The following is a 21191-nucleotide window of genomic DNA, read 5'->3' as shown; positions in this document are numbered from 1 at the left end:
AGATTTCAACTCAGGGTAATCTATATCAACTCACTGTAACCCTTCTAACATTTGGACAACAGGCACGGAGCTGACCACTTCTAGGGATACTAGACAAGGACTCATTTTTGGTGAGAGAATGGAATAAAAGGCCTCGAAGCCTCTATGTTTGTAGGGTGTGGAGTCATCTTTTTAAGATAAAAATGGAGGCTTCCATAGGACACATGCCTTGGATGAAGAGAGCATGGAAATGCTTATTGTTGCTTCTTCCTCTTCACAGAGTGATGGGGGTCACCTTGGAAATGCTGCTTGGCTGACCTCTAGGAAGTCTCACAGGGGCCACGTGTTACACTGGTGAATTTAACACACTCTGGAGTGTGTCCAGGATCCTCATGTGTTCATAGACCTGTGTTTGTCAGCAAGCTACACTGCATTCTTTTCATTTTCAGTGAAACAATAACTGGCACAAAAACTGGAACACTGAAAGTTTATATAATCAGAGCCGTTCCCCCATAACAAGCAGGTTTACATGGGATATCAAATATTAATCAGAATGCTGGGGTCTTGATGAGCAGTGTAAAACTCCAGCTTCACTACCTACAATACTTGGAAAGAACCATCTCTCTCTGGACTTACCCAGGAAGCCAAACCATGACCAATTATATCTGAGTGGCAGATACAGGGAGTAAATAGAATGTGCTTTTAGATGAGCATGGAATTAGAAAATAAGATCAGTTGGATTCATGAATGTTTTTAGCATCGTTCTAAAATTGCCTGCTTTATACACACACCACTTGCCCTAAAAGTCAGAGTCCGTTGCCTGTAGCCACCTGGATCGTCCCCTCCCCATGGAGCCTTGACAGTGGGACAAACGCTCTAAGTCTTCTGGTAAAAGCTTCCTAAGGCCTACACAGTGCCCGGCTGTGACTGTCAGCATTTCATGCGTCTCCTCTCTCTGGGCTTCCTTGACTGGATAACGCCATCATGGAGGGTCTTCTGCTTTTAGACCTGTTAATTCAGCCCAACATGCAGCTACACTCATATTTCACTGGCCTAGAAGGCAGCTTATTTCTTTCAAGTGACCTTTTGTTTTTTTTTTAAGGAGAAATATTTCAGACATACAGAAAAGTGCAGAGAGTCATATAATCGACACCTGCTACCAACCAGATTTAACAAATATCAATGGCATTTTCCTCTGGAAGAAGTAAAATGTTACAGACAAGAATTGAAGTCCCCTTTTCTCATCTTCCCTCCTTCCCCAGAAATAATCACAATTTGAGGTTGGTCTGTGTCCCAGGTAATTTTTCAGGACTCTGCATTGCTTTATTCTTGAGGTTTAACACTCGCTATGTCCCCCTAAGAACTGACATTAGGAAAGAAATACTAACACCTCTTTCCCTGGAAATGGGCACATGCCCTACAAGTTTGGAGGGGCTCTCCTCTGGGAGGAAATAACCAGCTACAGCTCAGTTTTCCAGACACTTCTGTTTCTAATCTTCCCCGATCTCCATTCTCTGTTACACAGAGGAGCACAGGTACACGCGCAGGGATGTGTGTGTACACGCGCACACCCGTGTGTGTGAGCTGAGCGTTCTCTGCCCTTTGCGCAGGTGTCGGCTCTGTCCAGCGCGGGGGGCGTGGAGAACCTCATCCTCCTGGAGCAGGAGAAGCACCGGCCTCACGAGGTGGGCTCCGTGCAGTGGGCGGGGAGCACCTTCGGGCCCATGCAGAAGAGCCGGCTGGGGGAGCACGAGTTCGAGGCCCTCATGAGGATGCTGGACAATCTGGTGAGTCTCCTACCGTTGTCCTTCCAGGCCAGTCCTTTGTGGCTTAGCTCCCCCCAAACCAGTCCGTATGAAGCATTCGGTGGGCGTGAGAACTGCCAACATCACAGTTAATTTATTAAAGCCCCCTTGATCGGCCACTTGACTTAGAGTTTGTGGTCATTCTAATAGTAGTTGAGTTTTCTCAAGTGGTGGCCTTTGCCACCCCTTTTCCAAGGGCTGTGGTTGTTATCATACCTGCAAGGTGCTCTTTACAGAAGGGGTAGGAGGCCCTTGGTTGGTATGAGAGGTGGTAATCCAGCAATAATCAGCACCACAGAGCCTCTCTCATATTGCAGCTTTGTTCACTCCTCTTCTGCAGTTAGTTCTGCCTTTCTTTCTAATCTCATGACTTTAACGCAGAAAACGCATAATGCCATTAATTTCCCTGTTCCTGGTGAGCGGCATTATAACAATATCCTACTGTAACGAATGAATCAATCAGGTAGGGCGTTAACTGGTATATGTCCAGGAGTGGGCTTTAAAGGATCCAAAGAATTATAAGACATCCTTCCTTCTGGAGCTAACAATTTAATTGATGGTATATGACGTAAATATGAGACAATTCAAGAATAAGAAGAAAGCACATACCGTGGGGAGCTAATTGCAGGAAGAGGCTCTGACTTCTTAGATTGCTCGAAAAAGCGAAGACGAAACCTACCTCTGTGACATTTCTGTATCATTTACCTCCCCGCCGCCTCACTGCGACTACTTGGGACCCTCTCTTTGTTGTGTCTGGGTCATTGCAATAATCAGTCCTTTCCTTCTGCCCCCAGTTCCTCCAAATCACTTCCACTTTATTAGCAGGCTGAGCTTGAGGGTCACTTTATAATGGTGAAAGGTACACTCCACAATGAAAATACAACTCCTGTTAACATCTGTGTAACTATGCCTAAATAAAGCATCAGGACCAAGTGGTTTCATGCAGAAATTCTTTCAGACCTTTAAGAGAGAGGCTATTCTTATGCTATTTAAACGGTTGCAGATAAGAGTGAAAGAAGGAAACCAAACCATAACAATTATAACACATTCAGACCAATCTCACTTTGAGTTGATGAAAAAGGCTGCATGAAAACTAGCAGATAGTATCCAGCATAACATTAGAATAATAATACACAATAACCAAGTGAGGGCTCATTCCTAGTACTGAAGGATGGTTTAATATTATAAATCTTTTAAATATATTTCATGATATCAATGAGTCAAAAATATAAACCTTCTGATCACTTTGAGATCAAAAGTTATTTGATAAAAATTTAATATTGATTTATAAAAATAATAGCTGTTAAGTAGGATAGGAAGCCATTTATTTAACATGATTAAAATGATTTTTTTCTCAAGACACGCACCGGTATCATGGTGAAACACTAGAAGAATTTCCATTAAATTTTGAAACAAAACAATGAAAATATAATGAGAAGATAATCCTATTTGCAAATGCAGCAAAATCAAACTTTAAGCAGAACCCCTTTAAAGACAACTGTAAAATTTTACCAATAGACATCAGAGAAAACCTGAAATCAGTGAAAAGCTATAATTTATTCTTGGTTAAAAGCTTCAGTAGGGTAACTTTTCCAAATTAATCGATAAACTCAATGTAATTTCCTCAAAAGTGGGGGAAGGTATAAGGACTGAGCAAAATGTTCTTTCAGGTGAAATTCAGAATGGCTCGGAAAATCCTATAAAAAGAAGAGTGGGGCTTCCCTGGTGGCGCAGTGGTTGAGAGTCCGCCTGCCGATGCAGGGGACACGGGTCGTGCCCCAGTCCGGGAAGATCCCACATGCTGCAAAGCAGCTGGGCCCATGAGCCATGGCCGCTGACCCTGCGCGTCCGGAGCCTGTGCTCCGCAACGGGAGAGGCCACAACAGTGAGAGGCCCGCGTACCCGCAAAAAAAAAAAAAAAAAAAAAAAAAAAAGAGTGATTACCACCACATGGTAAAGTGTGATAAGGCTTGAGTCACTAAAGGGTGGAGCACTAGTCCAGAATGCACAGGCCAATCAATGCTACAGCTTAGAGGATCCAGAAATAAATCCCAAATGCATGAAAATTTAACACAGGATAAACAGCCATCTTATAAATCTGGGGAAAAAATAGACTGTTAGCCATCTGGGAAATAAAACTAAGGTGGATTACTACCTTGTCCTTTCAACAAGATAAATCCCTGATTTGTCAAAAATTTAAACATGGAAAGGAAATTGATATAGGTATTTAAAAATATAGATTAGTAGTTTTAATGCTCTTGTGTTGGGAAAGACCTTGTCAAGCATGGCAGGAAAGTCTGAAATCGTGATGCCAAATATTAACAGATATGATTACATTAAAATTCAAAATTTGTATTTTTATAAACCACCCCACCCACCATATAAACAAAGCTAAAAGACAAAGTATGGGGAAAATATTTGCAACATCTGTGACAGTCAAAAGATTCACATCGGGCTTCCCTGGTGGCACAGTGGTTGAGAGTCCGCCTGCCGATGCAGGGGACACAGGTTCGTGCCCCGGTCCGGGAAGATCCCACATGCCGCGGAGCGGCTGGACCTGTGAGCCATGGCCGCTGAGCCTGCGCGTCCGGAGCCTGTGCTCCGCAACGGGAGAGGCCCCAACAGTGAGAGGCCCGCGTACCGCAAAAAACAAAAACAAAAACAAAAACAGATTCATATCTTTACTGTAAAAGGAGGTATTACAAATCAATATGAAAAGATGACCATCACAATAGAAAAATGAACTGAGAACCCAGTTTACAAAGGAAGATATTCAAGAAGCCATTAAGTGTAATTAAAAATATCCAATCTTACTAGTAATCCAAAAAAGAACAAAACAAAAGTAGAGGATATTACTCTTAACCCATCTGATTGCCAAGGATTTTTTTAAAATTTTTAAAAAATCCTTTAAATTTCAGGTGAAATTCAGAATGGCTCAGAAAATCCTATAAAAAGAAGAGTGGGGCAATATTCAGTGCAGGGGAAAGGAGACGAGAACTGGGAACTCCAGCACAATTGGCAGAAGTGTAAATTGGCTCAGTGTTTTGGGAAGACGGACATGATAAATATATAAAAACTTATACTGTGCTCCCTTTGACTCAGTCATTTACATTACTAGGCACTTATGTTAATTGCCTAAAGAAAAATGTGTAAAGATACTCATTTCAGGGTTGTTTATAATATTTTGAAAATAACAGTGTCCACTGGTGTCGGTTAGATAAATTATGATATGTCCATTCACTGGCATATTATGTAGTTGTTTAAAGGTTGCTGTGTATTTATAGGTTCAATAACATGAAAAAAACTCCAAGACACATTGATGAGCTAAAAGCAGCTTATAAAGCTGATTATGTAGCATTATTATTTACAATAGCCAAGGTATGGAAGCAACCTAAGTGTCCACTGATGGAAGAATGAATAAAGAAAATGTGGTACTTATATATGATAGGATATTATTGAGCCATAAAAAAGCTGAAAGTCTTACCATTTGCAACAATATGGATGGACCTTGAGGGGATTATGCTAAGTGAAATAAGTCAGACAGAGAAAGACAAATACTGTATGATCTCATTTATATGTGGAATTGAAAAAAAACCCTCAAAAGCCAAAAAGCAAAAAATTCATACTCATAGATACAGAGAACAGATTGCTAGCTGCCAGGTGGGAGGCAGAGAGAAATGGGTACAGGAGTCAAAAGGTGCAAACTTCCATATATAAAATAAGTAATCCTGGGGATGTAATGTACAGCATGGTGACAATAGTTATTAATACTGTATTATATATTTGAAAGTTGCTAAAAGAGTAGATCTTAAAAGTTCTCATCACAAGAAAAAGAATGGTAACTATGAGAGGTGCTGGATGTTAATTAGACTCGTGGTAATCATTTCACAATACATACAATTTTTTTTAATTGAGGTATAGTTGATTTACAATGTGTTAATTTCAGGTGTACAGCAAAGTGATTCAGTTACACGTATAATACATACAGATATTGAATCACTATGTTGCACACCTGAAACTAATGTAAAGTTACATGTCAATTATATCTCAATTTTTTTAAAAGCTGCTTATGTGGTACAGTCCATTAATATACTGTTTTATATATATTATATGATGCATTAATTATATAGTCTGTATATTTACATACATGCATTTGTATATGTGTGCTTAGAGAGATGACTGAAAGGATTTTTAGTGGTTGTCTCTGGGGATGAGATTTTGCATAAAACCCACTTTTTCCTTATGCTTTTTATATTGCTTAATTTTTCTACATGGCTCTGTACTTCTTTTGTAATCCACTTTCTTTTTTTTTTTTGTGGTACGCGGGCCTCTCACTGTTGTGGCCTCTCCCGTTGCGGAGAACAGGCTCCAGACGTGCAGGCTCAGTGGCCACGGCTCACGGGCCCAGCCGCTCCGTGGCATGTGGGATCCTCCCGGACCGGGGCACGAACCCATGTCCCCTGCATTGGCAGGCGGACTCTCCACCACTGCGTCACCAGGGAAGCCCCAATCCACTTCCTTTTTAATACCACTTGAATTTTAAAAAAGATGACAGGCAGAGCCGAGAATTGCTCCAGCAGCTGTTAAGATTCCCGAGTGTTCATTCTGAGTAACAGTCCACCTTTGGGGGACATGGTCTTGCTTAGGAGACAGAGATGTTCTTGAGTCAGAGTTAGGGCTCCCAAGAGAAAAATAGTTAAGAAGCCTCAGAGTCGAGGAAGGGAGGGCTACTGTTAGAATCAGCTGGGAAACTTTTTAAAATCCTGTAGCCCGGATTGCACCACTGTCCAATGAAATGGGGAACTCTGAGTTGAGCCCAGGCATACACATTTTTAAAGCTCCCGCATGATTTTCTTGTGTTGAGAACTACTGGACCAGACCAAAAGCTGGAGCTCTGTCTGGTCCACAAGATTCTGGGAACTTTTTCATCCCTGATCAGAGGGCTTGTTGGGGTGGAGGAGGGGAGGGGTTGGGGGACCAAGACAGGGAACAATTCTGAAATATACCAGAGGTGCGGCAAGGCCTGGGTTGTATTACAGAGACTTTGGGTTAAACTGAGTCCTTTAGATGGAAGGGGGTAAAGCGTGTGAGCGGGCGAGCAGGCATGTACCTGACCATTTTCCCCACCACATGTGGTTCTATTTTTGTCCTTTTTAGGGTTACAGAACAGGCTACACCTACCGCTACCCCTTTGTTCAAGAGAAAACCAAACACAAAAGTGAGGTGGAGATTCCAGCCACGGTCACAGCCTTTGTGTTTGAGGAGGACGGCACCCCGGTGCCCGCCCTGAGGCAACACGCCCAGAAGCAGCAGAAGGAGAAGACCCGCTGGCTCAACACGCCCAACACCTACCTGCGGGTCAATGTAGCCGACGAGGTCCAGAGGAGCATGGGTAGCCCCCGGCCAAAGACCACGGTAAGGAGGGCAGAGGGGGCTCCGCTGGGGAGATTGGGGTGGAAGGAGAGTGCCCAGCTACCTGTGTGGGCTAAGCAGCTTTAAAAGGGAAACAGCAAACCTCCCCTGGGCCTGCACTAGTCCTGTCTCCCCCTAAGGCTTCCTATTGGGCATCTGGGAGCAGCTTCTCATGCCTACGGAGCAGATCACCTGTTTCTTGCACCCCTATGCTGAGTTTTTGGTCCAGAGGGTGGCTGGACCAGGTCACTCCCAGCAGCATGAAAGCTTTTTGCTCCCATATCTGGAAGGGGCTTCTGGGAAATTCAAGAGAGGGGTACCCAACATTTGAACTGACCATCTGATGCAAAACCAGAAGGTGCATGGGGTACTTGCTTCTATTACGTTGTCCACTCCCTTTATAACCCTCTTCTGTAGAGAGGTGCTTGCTTTAGACATTAGATGTGTGAGACCTGCCCACAGATTGAGTTTTTACAAATTGTATGCTCTTTTCCTCTCTCTCCCTCATCACACACCCTGGCTCTTAATTTGATTTTCACTAACAAAGTAGCTGGCAGCCAAATAGAATAGCTCTTCGTTTAAAAAAAAAAAAACAAAGCCCTGCAAATTAACATCCACGAGTCATCTAATACTACAACACCAGCGGCTGCCTGTCTGTCAAAGCTGGCACCATGGCTCTGTCCCTCGTCTTAAGTGTTCTTTATGGCCATTGATCTGGGGCCTTTCTTTGGTTGCTGGATCATTTGCTGCCCATCTCTGCTCTGGGAGACAGACACCAAAGAGGCCCAAGACGAGGGAAAGTGTTTGTCTAGGCTTGCTGACTTGCACGTGGGCTGGTCGGCCCAGATCTCATGGGGTGGACCACTAGGGTGGACGGCGAGCCATATGCCTTTGCCTCACCCACCGGGCCTTGTGTGTGTTCAGTGGATGAAGGCTGACGAGGTGGAGAAATCCAGCAGTGGCATGCCCATACGGATCGAAAACCCAAACCAATTTGTGCCTCTGTATACTGACCCCCAAGAAGTGCTGGACATGCGCAACAAGGTAAGGGGATAGCTAATTACCTCCCATCTTTTCTCCCTCAAGGGCGTGGGGGGGGGTCCCCAGGATGCGCCTGACTTACCGACATCCCAGATGCCTCTTATGGAAAAGAAACTACCATTTATTGGCCATATTCCAGGCACAGTGCTAAGCGCTGTGCTTTTGTAGTCCTGTGTAACCCTCAAATAGAGAGGTGCTAGCTTTAGACATTAGATGTGTCTAAGAGACCAACCCGCAAATCGAATTTTTACAAATTTTATGCTATTTCCCTTTGGCTCATTTTCAAGATTGCAAAATCCTTTGTGTTTATTTCTCTACCTTGGCTTTACAGTTCACTCACTTATATTTCTAATGTTACTTTAAAAACTTAACTTGTAACAGACCACCTTCAATAGGTCGGGTATGTTCCCAGAACAGTGTTTCAGTGTGTGGTCCTCTGAAGGGCAGATTCCTGGGTCACTCCCACCCCTCCTCCCATGGGAGTGAGATTCAATGTGCACGGGGTGGCCCCCCAGGAATCTGTAGTTTAAACCAATTCCTCAGGGACTTCATAGGAATATTAAAAATTGAGAATCTCCCTCAAGGATCTACTATGCCTCATTTCCCTCTTCATCTCAATGACCTGCTCATGGTTAATGAGAATCTGGTGTTCTACATAAACTTCTCATTCATTCTGGAGCAGACGTGGAGACAGACTGTCTCAGAGTGGATGTGATGCGTTACATCTGCACCCCTGGGTGGCCTTTCTAGTGTGCCCTGGGGATGTTCCCTGCCAACTTCACACCCTGATGCTGGACAGCTACCTCACCCTCCCCATCCCTTTCTACACAGATTCGAGAACAAAACCGACAGGATGTGAAGTCAGCGGGGCCTCAGTCCCAGCTGCTGGCGAGTGTCATCGCTGAGAAGAGCCGAAGCCCGGTACAGCAGACGCTGCCCTTGTCTGGAGGGGAAACGTGTTTGCCTTCTGGGTCTGCAGTGCCTGGGGCCGGGCAGCAGGACCCCTGAGTCCTTATATGCCCACCTTCCCCTGTGATCTTGGGCACTGGTGCTCTTGCTGCAAAATGGATGCTGTGAGGACTGGGGACAGTATCTCATCGCCTCCCGTGGGCGCCAGGCAGGGGAGGAGTAGCCCAGCCTGCCCACGGGAGTGATGCGGCTTCTGTGCCTCCCCCTGGAACTCCCCTCTGCCCTCTGTCAGTGTCCCGCAGAGTGACCTCTCAGGAGCGCGGCTGGCCTCTCCCAGCGGCTCTAGGCCTGGCTGCCCTGAGCGGCTCTGGCCTCTGTGCGTGGAAACAGCACCATCAGGCCGTAGCTCTGGGAAGATGCTCACAGGCTCTCAGAGGGCAGACATGTATATAAGGACCGGTACTCCTACAGGATGGGAAGGGGCAGTGAGTTGCCCACACAAACACACGTAGAGTTAGAAAATATAAAGTTGTTCCCCTGCTTGAGATAGAACAGTTTTTGTTTAGTGCTTAGCAAAAGGGGTGAACGTCAGACTTCTGGCTTGTGTTGGAAATCATTGCTGCTCATTGCAAAGTAGCAGTGGCATCTTCCTTAGCAGTAAGGGCAGGGGCAGGGGATACAGGGACCATTCCTCTCTGCAGAGCAAACTGAGGTGATGTCATGATTGCAGATCAGGCTGCAACCCACCAGGTGGGTGCCTCTTGGCAGGGGAAGTGTGAAGGTTATGTCATCACCTCCACCCCACCTCAGCTGAGCCAAGAGGAGGAACAGCAAATGTGCTACAGGGTCAAGGATAGAAATACTCCATGATAATGGGGGGAGGTGGGAGTTCAATACTATGATCAACATTGTTAAAAACTCTGCCATTTATACCGAGTGCTCTCCTTGGAGTCCCTCTTCTTGGGATCCCAGTCTTGGACTTTTTTGAACCCCATGATTCCTTAAGATAGGCCCAGTGCTGCCTTCTTTTGGAAGGAGCCCATGGGCCCATCATCAGAAGACTTGATGAGCCAGAGCCAGATGGCCTGGAGTGTGTGGTGTGGGCCAGCTGCCCAGGCTCACATCCCCACCCCCGCTCACTTTCTTTGACTCCTTGGCTCCGGACCACTGAATTCCCAAAGGCTGAGATGAGGTTGCTGAGTTAGGATAAAGGGCTATGGAGTCTGAGCTGTCCCGAGCTAGAGGGATCAAAGGATTCCCGAAGCTTACACAAGGCCCAGCTGGTGAGCTCCCCAGAGCCAGGGGCTCCCCAGAGGGGGTGAAGCACAGTGATTTTGCCAATGTCCCTTCAGGGACCTGCAGTACAGGCGGGTTGAATATCCAAGGTTCAGGACCTTGGCCCCCTTGTTCTTTATGACTGTGTGCAAAACAGGACTAACAGTTTGGACTGAGAACACCAAAGCCACTGTGTGTTTTGCATATGACTTATCGCTGGGTGCTGTGGCTTGCGCTGCTGATGCGGGGTGGTGGGGTGCATGGCGGGGAGCGGCTGGCGTGACACTGGTTGAGCCAACGCTTTGCATGCTGGGTTTTGGCTGACTGACTGTGGGCCGCCAGCTGTATTTGCACAGTGACGGCTTGCAAGCGTCCACAGTAGAGATCGCAATAAAGGTGTGTCTTCCTTCTGCTTGGGAGCATTCTTTGATTTTATTTCTGGGGCAGAGGGAGGACCCCCTGCGTTCATCCAGGCAGTTACAAAGAAGCCGGGTCTGGGGGGTGAGGTGTAGCCGTGGGACGGAGTGAACAACCCCTACCCCCGAGGCCCCGAGCTGTTGCCATGGAGCTGCATGCCACGCTGTCGCTAGCAAGACCACTGGCAGCCCCGTGAGTCTGAAAGGAAGCTCGGGCCTGGGCCCCGACTGCGGCGTTCAGAGAGCGACACACTCTGTGGTTAACTTTCAGTCCACAGAGAGCCAGCTGATGTCCCGGGGCCAGGCGGATACCAAAGACGAGGCCGAGGAGATAGCGCCCAACCCCTTTAGCCAACTCACGGATCAGGAGCTGGAAGAGTACAAGAAAGAGGTGGAGAGGAAGAAGCTAGAACTCGATGGTAAATAACCCCCGGAAGCTGGTGCTTCAGGACCTCCCAGGCGGAGGGGAGAGCTCGGGGCACCCAGAGAGGCAGCAGAGCAAACCATGACCCTCACTCCCCGCCAGCAGCCCTGGACCCCCTTCCTTGCTGCCTGCCAGGGCCCCCAGGGCTCAATCCAGCCTTGTCTCACTTTCCTTTTCAATCTTCATTTGCTTCTTTCTGTCTCTTCTCTGTCATGTCCTCACTTTGACCTTCCTGCTCCATCAGCAAATTTTTTTTTTTTTTTTTTTTTTTTTTGTGGTACGCGGGCCTCTCACTGCTGTGGCCTCTCCCGTTGCGGAGCACAGGCTCCGGACGCGCAGGCTCAGCGGCCACGGCTCACGGGCCCAGCCGCTCCGCGGCATGTGGGATCTTCCCGGACCGGGGCATGAGCCCGTGTCCCCTGCATCGGCAGGCGGACTCTCAACCACTGCGCCACCAGGGAAGCCCAGCAAATAATATTCTTATCAGCATGATTTTGTTAATCACACCAATGCCCCTCATGGCTCGTGCCTGACAGTTAACGGTGCTGCCGCCATGACCCCACTGACCCTCTCACCTGGGAATAAGGAGTTAATCCGTGAGGAGTGCTTAGGATACTGCCTACGAATATGGCCTCGGTCAGTAGACACCAGACAAACGTTAGCTGTAATAATATGTTCATTATAATAGTGATCATAATTACTGATGGTCTATCAGATGTGGTATAAACCGCTTAGCCGGGCAATCAGAGCTGAGTCCTTTATGTCAGAATCCAGCAGCTGAGTCCTTTATGTCAGAATCTCAGTCGAGCCCATCTCTCCATGCTGACTCCTAAGTAGTCATACTCTTGAGAGCTTGTTCATGCCTTTGTCCCCTCCTGACAGAGTTTCTCTTCTCGGCTAGCCTGATCCACTATTATCTACACTTCGGCCTCTGTGGCAAACCCCCTCCAGCCAGGAAGCCCTCTCTGTGCCCCACATGGAGCTGTCCCTTCTCTTTGCTTCAAGTGCACTTGGGGTCTGAGACACAGAATTCAGCTCTTGGTTTTGTCCACCAGGCAAGGCTTTCATTCCCTCAGGGCAGGGCCCCCTTCCACAGCCCCCGTCCCCACCCAGACTCAGCCATCTTCCTAGGAACTAAGGCACTAGAAGAATCCTCGCTGGCTTTCTTGGAGTTAGCTTGCTTGGAGTTTTCGGTGCCAATCGAAAAAGTAGATAGAAAAATAGGGTGCTCTTTGTGTCTAGAGATTGTTTGGACCGGACATGTAAATTAGACAAATAATCAATAAGCTACATGCAAACAGATCGTGGGTGGGAGTTCCCCTGCAGTCTTGCCGTCCACATCAGGGGTAACAAAGTCCATCCAAAGATGTCCTGTGAGGGAGGAAACGGACTCCGACTCCTCCCGACTCCTCCCACTTGCCTCCCCTAGGATGGAGCAGGAATTTTTTTTTAAGTTAGAGGAAGCAGCTAACTCCAGCCAGGAGAAATGAGGACCAAGCCGAAGAAAGCAGTTGTTTTAAAGCACTCTCGGTCTGCCCACCTCTCCTCTCCTTGACCTCTATCCTGAGCTGGCTTTCTGTATTTTCAGGAGAGAAAGAACCTGCCCCTGAGGAGCCTGGCTCACCTGTAAAGTCTGCACCTGCTTCTCCAGCTCAGAGCCCAGCCAAGTCAGAGACGAAGAGCCCCGTGGGCTCTCCCTCCAAGTCTGTGGACGGTGAGTGGAGCTGAGCATCTGGGAGGGAGAGGGGCCTCCGCAGGCCGAGAAGGGGGTCTGCATAGGGGGTGGGCAGGTCTTCACTGCAGGGCACCTGCCTTTCAACAGGTGCTGCCCTCCTACGGGAGACTCTCCCCTCTGCTGTTTCTAGGGAACCTGAAACAGGGGTTACCAACTTTAAGCTTGTTCCGTTCACAAGCTGTGACGATACACCTTACAGGTTAAGCTGAGTCTAAGCAATGCTGAGTACGTTAATGATTGACCCACGGCCTTCTCATCTCTGACTCAGGCCAGGTTGGCTGATGGGCCTTTCTAGACTCACCAGCCCAGTGCTCAGAGTTTAACGTGCACAGGGATCGCCTAGGGATCTGGTTAAAATGAAGACTAAAATGTTAAAATGAAGACACAGTAGGTCTGGGGTGGGACCTGAGACCCTGCATTTCTGGCAGGCCCCCAGGTGAGGCTGATGGTGTCGTTCTCAACGTTGGCTGCACGTCGGGATCACCTGGGGAGCTTTACAATCCCTGACGCCTGCCGGGGTCCCACCCCAGCGGTTTCTGAGTTCAGTGGTCTAGGAGTGGGCATGGGGGAGTGCAGCCTGGATCTCTCCAGGTGAATCTAATGTGTAGCCCAGGTTGAAAACCACTTTATGAGTTACTAGTTTAGAGAACTGAGTTCTAGGCCCAACTCAACTGTTGATTTTAGAAAATCAGATAATCTCCGTGCCTCAGTTTCCCTGTCTGTCAGATGGGGCTACTAATATTTTCCCCTTTTAAGGTTCTTATATATATAAGGGAAGGTGTAGGTGAAGACATACTTGGAAAGAGTAAAAGCCTGATGTAAATATAAGATCTAATTATGGTTATGATTAATGATATGCATAGGATGGGTAATAAGATGATAGTCCAAACCTCCCAGATCATGCGAGTGTCTTTAATGAGCTCCTAGAATCGCTCCGGGGCATGAATGCTCCTCCCTTGGGGCACGCCACCCCAACTGTGAGCCCTCACCAGGGAGGGCTGAACCCCAGGCAGACAGTAGCAGCTGGGTGTCCTGATAGAACCTTCCCCCCCCCCCGCCCCGGTAGAATGGCCACACGTGTGAATGCAGCTCGAATCCCCAACTCTGAGCTCCCTCTGTTAGTGAACTGCTGCCTTGAGCACAGGCCCAGCATTGGCAGGGGAAACCCATCTGCTTGAGGCCGGAGCCCCAAGTGGATGTCCCATGACTGTGTTCATCGTGTCTCCTCGTGGTGTTGTCAACCTGCCTCCACAACGTCTTCCTTTCTCTTCCCGTTGGTGCCTTCGTCAAAGGAGTTTCCTCCGATTCTGAATACTTGTCTCTGTAGTAAGTATAGAGAGGCTGTTTACTAACTCACTCCAATACGTGCAATGGGGCAGGGAGGACGTTTACAAAGGAAATATGTTGCTCCTCAGTTCTTTCTTTTGCTGCTCACAACCCTGCCTTCGGGAGGTTTCCTGACCATCGAAGTCATCGCCAATTCCACATGTGCTGTGCATGGTTTAGGCATCCCTCTAGGATAGACACACATAGGTCATACCCGTGCACTAACACACTCCCGTACTTCCATGGGACATTCCACCCACAGTGAACGGGCCTTGGGCCAGCTGCTGGACGCCCCCTTTGGCGGAGGGCTTGTGGCCCTTGGGAGCACATCTGCACCCCACCCCTTCCTAGTGCATGGGCCCCTCTGAGGAGCCCATGACCTCTTCTAGGGCTGGGGGCCAGAGCCTGAATGGCCTTGGGGACCAACTGCCTTATCTGCATGCAGAGAGCACCCGGCCTGACTGCCGTCTGCAGCATCCCTGCACCAACTGCAGGAAGGCGAGCCCACTGGAGAGGAGGCTGGTGGCAGGAGTGGGACAAGGGGTGGCAATTCCATTTCAGCTCTTGGGAGCCCCTTGGAGTGACCTCTGCTACTCAGTGGGACAGAGCGGGGAAGGAGAGGGGTGTGAGGGGTGGGATCACTGCTTTCCCACTGCCTGACGTCGTTCCCACTGCAGCAGGATTCCTGCTTCTCTCTGGCCCAAATCTATGCTCCATGGAGAGGCACACTCTAGTTGAGTTGTTAGAAAAGAGTCTTCCTGTAACACACGCAGAGCTGGGGAGCGTGGACCTCCTTGGTGCCTTCCCCGCGTGAAGAGGCACCAGTTGGAGCTGTCTGGGGTGACCGGTGTGAAGTGGGACTGGGTGGGCTTGGCCAGGCTGCCCATTGGCTTGCCCAGCTCCTCAGAACAACAGGGCTGACCCCCCGAGTAGCATCTGCACTTTGACATGTAGCTCACCCATCGGATCTGGAATGACTTTTACACCATTGGTCCCCATGCTCTCAAATCCTCTTGTGCTAATTCACCTCAGTGTCACTCCTCATCTGCCTCCCTGACTCCTACCCCTCAGCGTCTCTGAAGGAGTCCTTCCAGTCCTGTTCCTTCACATCTGGCCATCTCTGTCATCACCTTCTCTGTTGACTGGCTCCTGACTGTCCCTGCCCCTGCTGAGCTAATCCCTCCATGGGCCCCTCAGGAGCATTGGCTATGCCTGCAAAGAAATAGCCCTGCATTCAACATCAGAAGGCCAGCTGTGTCACTTACTAATTTAGCCATCCCAAATAAGTTGCATGAAAACACTGCAGGATGGGGGACTAACATGAATCCTTGCCTTTCCTGACTTACAGCATTGTTATCAGGATAAAATGAGCTCATAAATATAAAAGGCCCTTGTAATGTGCTTTCATAAATGAGTTCTCCTTACGTACTGTGTTCTCAGGATTGTGAGAGATACTACGCTGCTTGCTGTTTTAAGCCACTAAGTTCTGGTGTGGTTTGTTACGCAGCAGTAGATAACTATTAAATCATAGTGCCTAATGAGAACTGGTTTATGGAAATTAGTTCTTCTGTGGGTTGACAAGGCTCAGCGGGTGGTTCTTCTGCTCCACTGATGTCAGCTGGGGCTGCAGTCATCTGGTTGCCTGACTAAGCTAGAACTTCCAACACGGTGCACTCACATGTAAGGTGCCTTGTCAGGGGCAGCTGGAAGGCTGGGCTCAGCTGGGACAGTGGAATGGCTGGGCCTCTTTCTCTGTCTCTCTGTCTGTCTGTCTGTCCCTCCATATAACTGTAGGTCCTCTCCATGTGGCCTCTCCATCTGTGTTTCCATCAAGGTAGTTGGACTTTACACATGGTGCCTCAAGGCTCCCCAAACTATAGAAGCAGAAGCTGCTGGGCCTTCTTAATTCTTCGGCCTGAGGCTGGCTCAGTGGCACTTCCTCTGCATTCTGTTGGTTTCTCCAAGCCACACGGCCAGCCCAGATTCAGAGTGGGAGGGGACCACACTCAAGTGTAAAATTCATATATTGGTGGTAGGTTTAGAGAAGGGCAAAATCGTTGTCAAATGTCAAGGGAGGCTGGAACCAGACCTTGGGGAGATATATGCTTGGACTGGCAGATAGGAGTAGAGTGGGCTGTCCAGGGAGTGGGCATTTCTGGAAGGGGACATCGGGGGACTGAGAGACAAGTGTTTGGATGCTGAGGGATAGTGAGAAATCCAGTCTGAGAGGTAGGTACCCAAACGAGCTCGGCATCTCCCTACCAAAGCACCTCCCTTCCTCCTCCAGCCTCTTCAAGCCTTTCAGCTCTTCCCAAGCCACAAGGGTGTGGCTATGGACCTAGGCTGCCAAGTCCAGTCTTGTTCCAAATCCACTCTCCCTATTCCCCTCTGCTTCCTGGCCACCATCCTTGGATAGATCCCCCGATTTCCCAGCCTCTACCCCATTCCATCCACCCTACACCTGTCTCCTACTCCCAGAGCTCGAAGTGCCCCATCTAGGAGAGAAAGCCAGTGGTTCGTCTTAGGAGATGCTAGAAGGTGAGTTCGCTTCTGCCGCAGCTCCTGGAGCCCTTCAAATAGCTGAAGACCCAGGTAGTTCTGACCTTAACTGTCGTGGGCTGTTAACAAAGGAGGGATCTGGACTCTCAGAGCTGGTCCTTGATACTTTCCTTACTGGGGCCCAATAAGTATTTATTTCTAGAGCCTTGACTGCTGCCCCTTCTCTTGGCCAACTGTACCCTCCAGGGGTCTCTGTCCCCCCCAGCTGAGGGAGTGGTGACCTCGATCTGGAACCCGACTCCTCCAAGGCCCATGGCGCCTCCCAGCCCCACGTTCTGTTTGCTGGTGCTCCCCAGACGATTCATGGTGTGGGAGCTCTGTGAGAAGCTGGTGACATGCCCGGTGTGGACTTGTTTTCTGGCTGGGGAGAAGAATCCTGCTGTGCTCTTCTAGAGCAAGCCAGCAGGGGCTGCGGTTGCAGATGCAGCTGAAGGGGCAGGCGTGGGTGAAGGCCACTGCTGGGACGAGGGTGCCTATCGCCACAGGGCAGGAAATGGCACCTGGACAGAAGGTGGGGTCCTCTGATCCATAGTTGTGTTCGTGGAGCTAGAAGGCAGGTAACGAAATCATCTGAGAGGGTGTAACTTGAGAAACACATCCTCACGGGTCATCCAAGTGAGGGGTCATTGGAGGTACAAGAGCCCAGGAGGCCAAGAGTGGGAACAGGGGAGTAGGTACAGGAGACAAAGGCCAGCATGCAGGGCAGCTGTTTGTTTACAAGGTTGGGTCCAGTTCAGCGTAGAAGGCTCAGGCTGGGACAGACAAGAAAGATGAGGTATGGTGTTGGCTTGGTTAGAATAAAACCATTCACACGTTCATTTGTTTGCTTATGCATTCAACCATTCATGGATTCCACAACCATTTTCTGAGTACCTCCTATAAGCTAGTCACGTAGGTAATTAAACACAGTCTTGTCTGATTTATTTCAGTTTTGAGGGGAGAGATAGGCATAAAAAAGAAGTGATTGTTTCACAGTCACTGTGATGGAAATTTATCTAGTAGGGGCCGAAAGGAAGGAGTGACAAATTCTACCTGGAAGCAGGGATGGCACCGGGAAAGACTTTAAGGGGAGGGTAACACTCAAGCTGATTGATTGTGTGGGTGAAGGTTGGGGACACAGAGAAGAGAGAGAAGGGTGGTCCAGACAGAGGGAAACAGACTGCAAGGGCAGGGAGGGGTCCAGGGATCAGAGGGTCGATGAGGCCAAAAGCAGGTGAAGAGAGGAGAGGGGAGCGGTCAGGGGGAAGGCTGTGTCTGGACTGCTTTTCTGCATTCAAGAGAATGGCCAGTGATGACCATGGGAATGCATGGTGGGCGGGAGGGCAGTAAGGGCCATAGGAGTCAAGCGCATTAGAGGACTTGGTAGCTGGATGATGGCAGGAGGCGGGCCAGACAGTAGGAAGAATGGGAGCCAGGGCCGAGGTCTTCAGTACTAAGAGGGGACAGTCCTCAGGAGTTATTGGAGAAGACGTTTGCTTACCCAGATAGTTAAACTAGCCCATGTTAACTGTCCCCAAATTTACCCCCCTCTGTCCCATCTTCCATGTAACCAGACATTTCTCCAGTCTTTACCCCGTCAAGAACCCTAGCCATTTCCCAAGACATCTGTCTTGCCCCACTCTGTCTGTAAGGGACACCAGTCTCCCACCTTCCCCAGCTCCCACACTCCCACTTTCTTGTGGTGTGATATCCCTCACACTCACACACATGCACACTCACACACATGCACAATCACACACACCCCTCTCAGTTTCACGTAGTGAAAAGAACACTAAGTTGGGATGGCAAGAAACTGAGGTCTGCCCGCTTTTACTGCTTTACTCAGTTTTCCTATCTGTAAAATGGGGAGGAGCTAGATTAACTTTACCTTCCTTTCTACTTTTCAAAGTCTACGGTTTTAGAATTTTCCCTCCTCCTTCCCCATACAGGCATTTCAAAGCTTGAGTGGAAGCAGGGTGGGAAGAGAGTGGGAAGGAGGAGAAAGGGCAGCAGGAGGCTTTCACTCCTGGCCTTGAATAGGGTGGCAGTCTGTAGGGTCCATGCCACTCAGGGAATCCCACCCTCCCTCTGCCTGCCCCTCTCTGCCTACTGGGAAGATACTCTCCATTTTTGAAAAGTTCCTCAGAGGTGTAGGAAATGAAATGGGTATGAAAACATGTCATTTCCATATTTTTACTAGTGAAACTGAACCAGTCACAACAATTCTTAGATGCATCCCCTGAGTTGTCCACGGAGGTGCCCTCCCCTTCCTACAGCCTCTCTGTAGTCTGCGTCTGTTCCCTTGTTCTGTCTGTTCCTAGGAATGCTCCCAACCGGGCCCCTGCTGGGCTGCTGCCATTTCTGGAGATCATTACCTATTTACATTTGTAGGCAAGAGCCCATAGTCCCTGGCCTGCCAAGGGCCTGTTCTCTCCTGTTTGGGAGAGAACCCTGCCTACCCCTTTCCCCTTACCGTGTCAGCCCGCCCCTCTCTTTGCTCTAGACTTCCTTTATATAATTGCCTAGAAATGGTTCTGTTAGCCCCAGGTCGAAGCTCTCGCCTGAATGTAATCTTATGGGTCACGTCTTTGGATCTTTTTCTAGAAGAGGCTCAGAAGACGGAAACAAGCAAAGCCACCACAGAGCCGGAAAAGACGCAGCCAGAAGGAGTGGTGGTCAACGGCAGGGAGGATGAGCAGACGGCAGAGGACATCCTCAGCAAAGGCCTCAGCCAGATGACCACCAGCGCCGACACGGATGTCGATACCTCGAAAGACAAAACAGAGTCGGTCACCAGCGGTCCCATGTCCCCAGAGGGCTCGCCTTCCAAGTCTCCCTCAAAGAAGAAGAAGAAATTCCGCACCCCGTCCTTCCTGAAGAAAAGCAAAAAGAAGGAGAAAGTGGAGTCCTGATTCGCAGCCCCCTGGGGCTCCCATCTGCGTCCTCCCTCCCCTCCCTCGCCGTCTCCCATCTCTGTCCCTGGAAGCACGGGGCCAAGGAGGGGTCGAATAGGCCCTGGATCACACTCTGATGGGAAACTTAGAGATTACCCCACCAACCCCTCATTTTACAGTTGCCCCACAGAAATCAGGTGACTTTCCCAAGGTCATACAGCTGGTTCGTGGCGGAGCCTGCACTGGAAGTCAGGTCTTCTGGCTCCCAGTCCAATGCTCTTCCCACTACACGACACTGCCTAGCTGTGGGCTGCCCTTGTGAGGACGCTGCCCCTGATCTGAGCCCAGGGCAAGGGGCCAAAGTCAGCCGCAAGCTCTCACAAATCAGACCCAAATCAGACAGATCGAGGCTCCCCTGAGCAGGGTCCTTGTCCTCGCGTGAACCCAACCTCCTGCTGATGGAGCTGTCACTATGTTTAGAAATCTCTCTTCTCTTTCCCGTAGGGTAACTGCCCTGCTGCTCACGGGAACCACACAAGTGGACCCGCCCCCTCCACCAGAAGTTAATCCTTGTTCCCAAGGGCTGATGGCTTAGCTGTGCTCCCCCAACCACTAACCCCAAGCTTTCTTCATGGAACCTCTGGAATGACGGCCGGAATTGTTGTAAGAGGGGGCAGACGTGAGGGCAGCCAGCTCAGCCACGGCGTGGAGGATGGTTCGATCCATATAAGAAGCCAGGAACTTGACCCATTTGAACAGTGCATCTCAGGCACTTCAAAACTAAAACCAAATTTAGCTTAGGAAACACTTCTGTCATAAGCAGGGCCGAAATTTGGGGCAATTTTGATCCTCGGTTGGCTTTGGGTGGTACAAGGAGGATCAGGACAGCGCGGATATGCGATGCCTTTCGAGCATTTGCCTGACTCTCAGGGCAGCGCGGCTCACCCCGTCCCCCTCCGGTCCGGCATCTGGGATCCCCTGACCTTCCCTTAAACCTAGAAGCCCTGGCTCACAGCCTGGAACTGGCATCCTTGGCCCCTTGACCTTGGCCCCTTGACCGTGGCTCCTCTGGGTTCTGACTCAGTCGCTCTAGGTCCAGCAGAGGAGAATGAGGTGAGCCCTTCAGGATTAATCCTCTCGGACCAGCTCTCAGAGAAAGGCTTGCGTGTCCCTGGCCCCGTCACTGTCTGCCCATCAATCCTGGGGCCTGTAAGAGCCACAGCTATTTTTTTAGATGCCGTCACTATCTTTTCATACTCTTCCCTGGGGCTTTGATTTATAAGCAACATTGACTCCTAAACAACAGACAATCCATTCTCTTTAAAGCACAGTGTCTTCAAAGAATATTTTCCCTTTCTGTCCTGAATATTGTCAAAGTATTTTTGAAAGTTCTTAATCATAGTTTTCCATTTTTGAGCACTTACTACACACACACAC

At 49.1% G+C, this 21191-nt stretch overlaps 1 protein-coding gene across 2 annotated transcripts in view; it reads left to right on the top strand.

The window, feature by feature from the left end:
- Positions 1-19772, top strand: part of ADD2 (adducin 2) — a gene marked incomplete at both ends in the record, with an annotated part of 37538 nt that extends 17766 nt beyond the window's left edge. The window contains 7 exons of one of the 2 annotated variants that reach the window (XM_082851988.1): positions 1590-1766; positions 6942-7199; positions 8121-8240; positions 9069-9158; positions 11109-11256; positions 12850-12975; positions 19468-19772. In XM_082851988.1, coding sequence (XP_082708114.1) covers positions 1590-1766; positions 6942-7199; positions 8121-8240; positions 9069-9158; positions 11109-11256; positions 12850-12975; positions 19468-19772 — 1224 coding nt within the window. Of the gene's footprint in view, positions 1-1589; positions 1767-6941; positions 7200-8120; positions 8241-9068; positions 9159-11108; positions 11257-12849; positions 12976-19464 lie in introns of both variants that reach the window. The other variant, XM_082851987.1, reaches the window with a different exon arrangement.
- Positions 19773-21191: the final 1419 nt, after the last annotated feature.

The sequence above is a fragment of the Leucopleurus acutus genome, assembly GCF_964270905.1.
Source record: "Leucopleurus acutus genome assembly, chromosome: 12".
NCBI lineage: Eukaryota > Metazoa > Chordata > Mammalia > Artiodactyla > Delphinidae > Leucopleurus > Leucopleurus acutus.
This window is presented reverse-complemented; position numbering and strand designations above follow the sequence as displayed.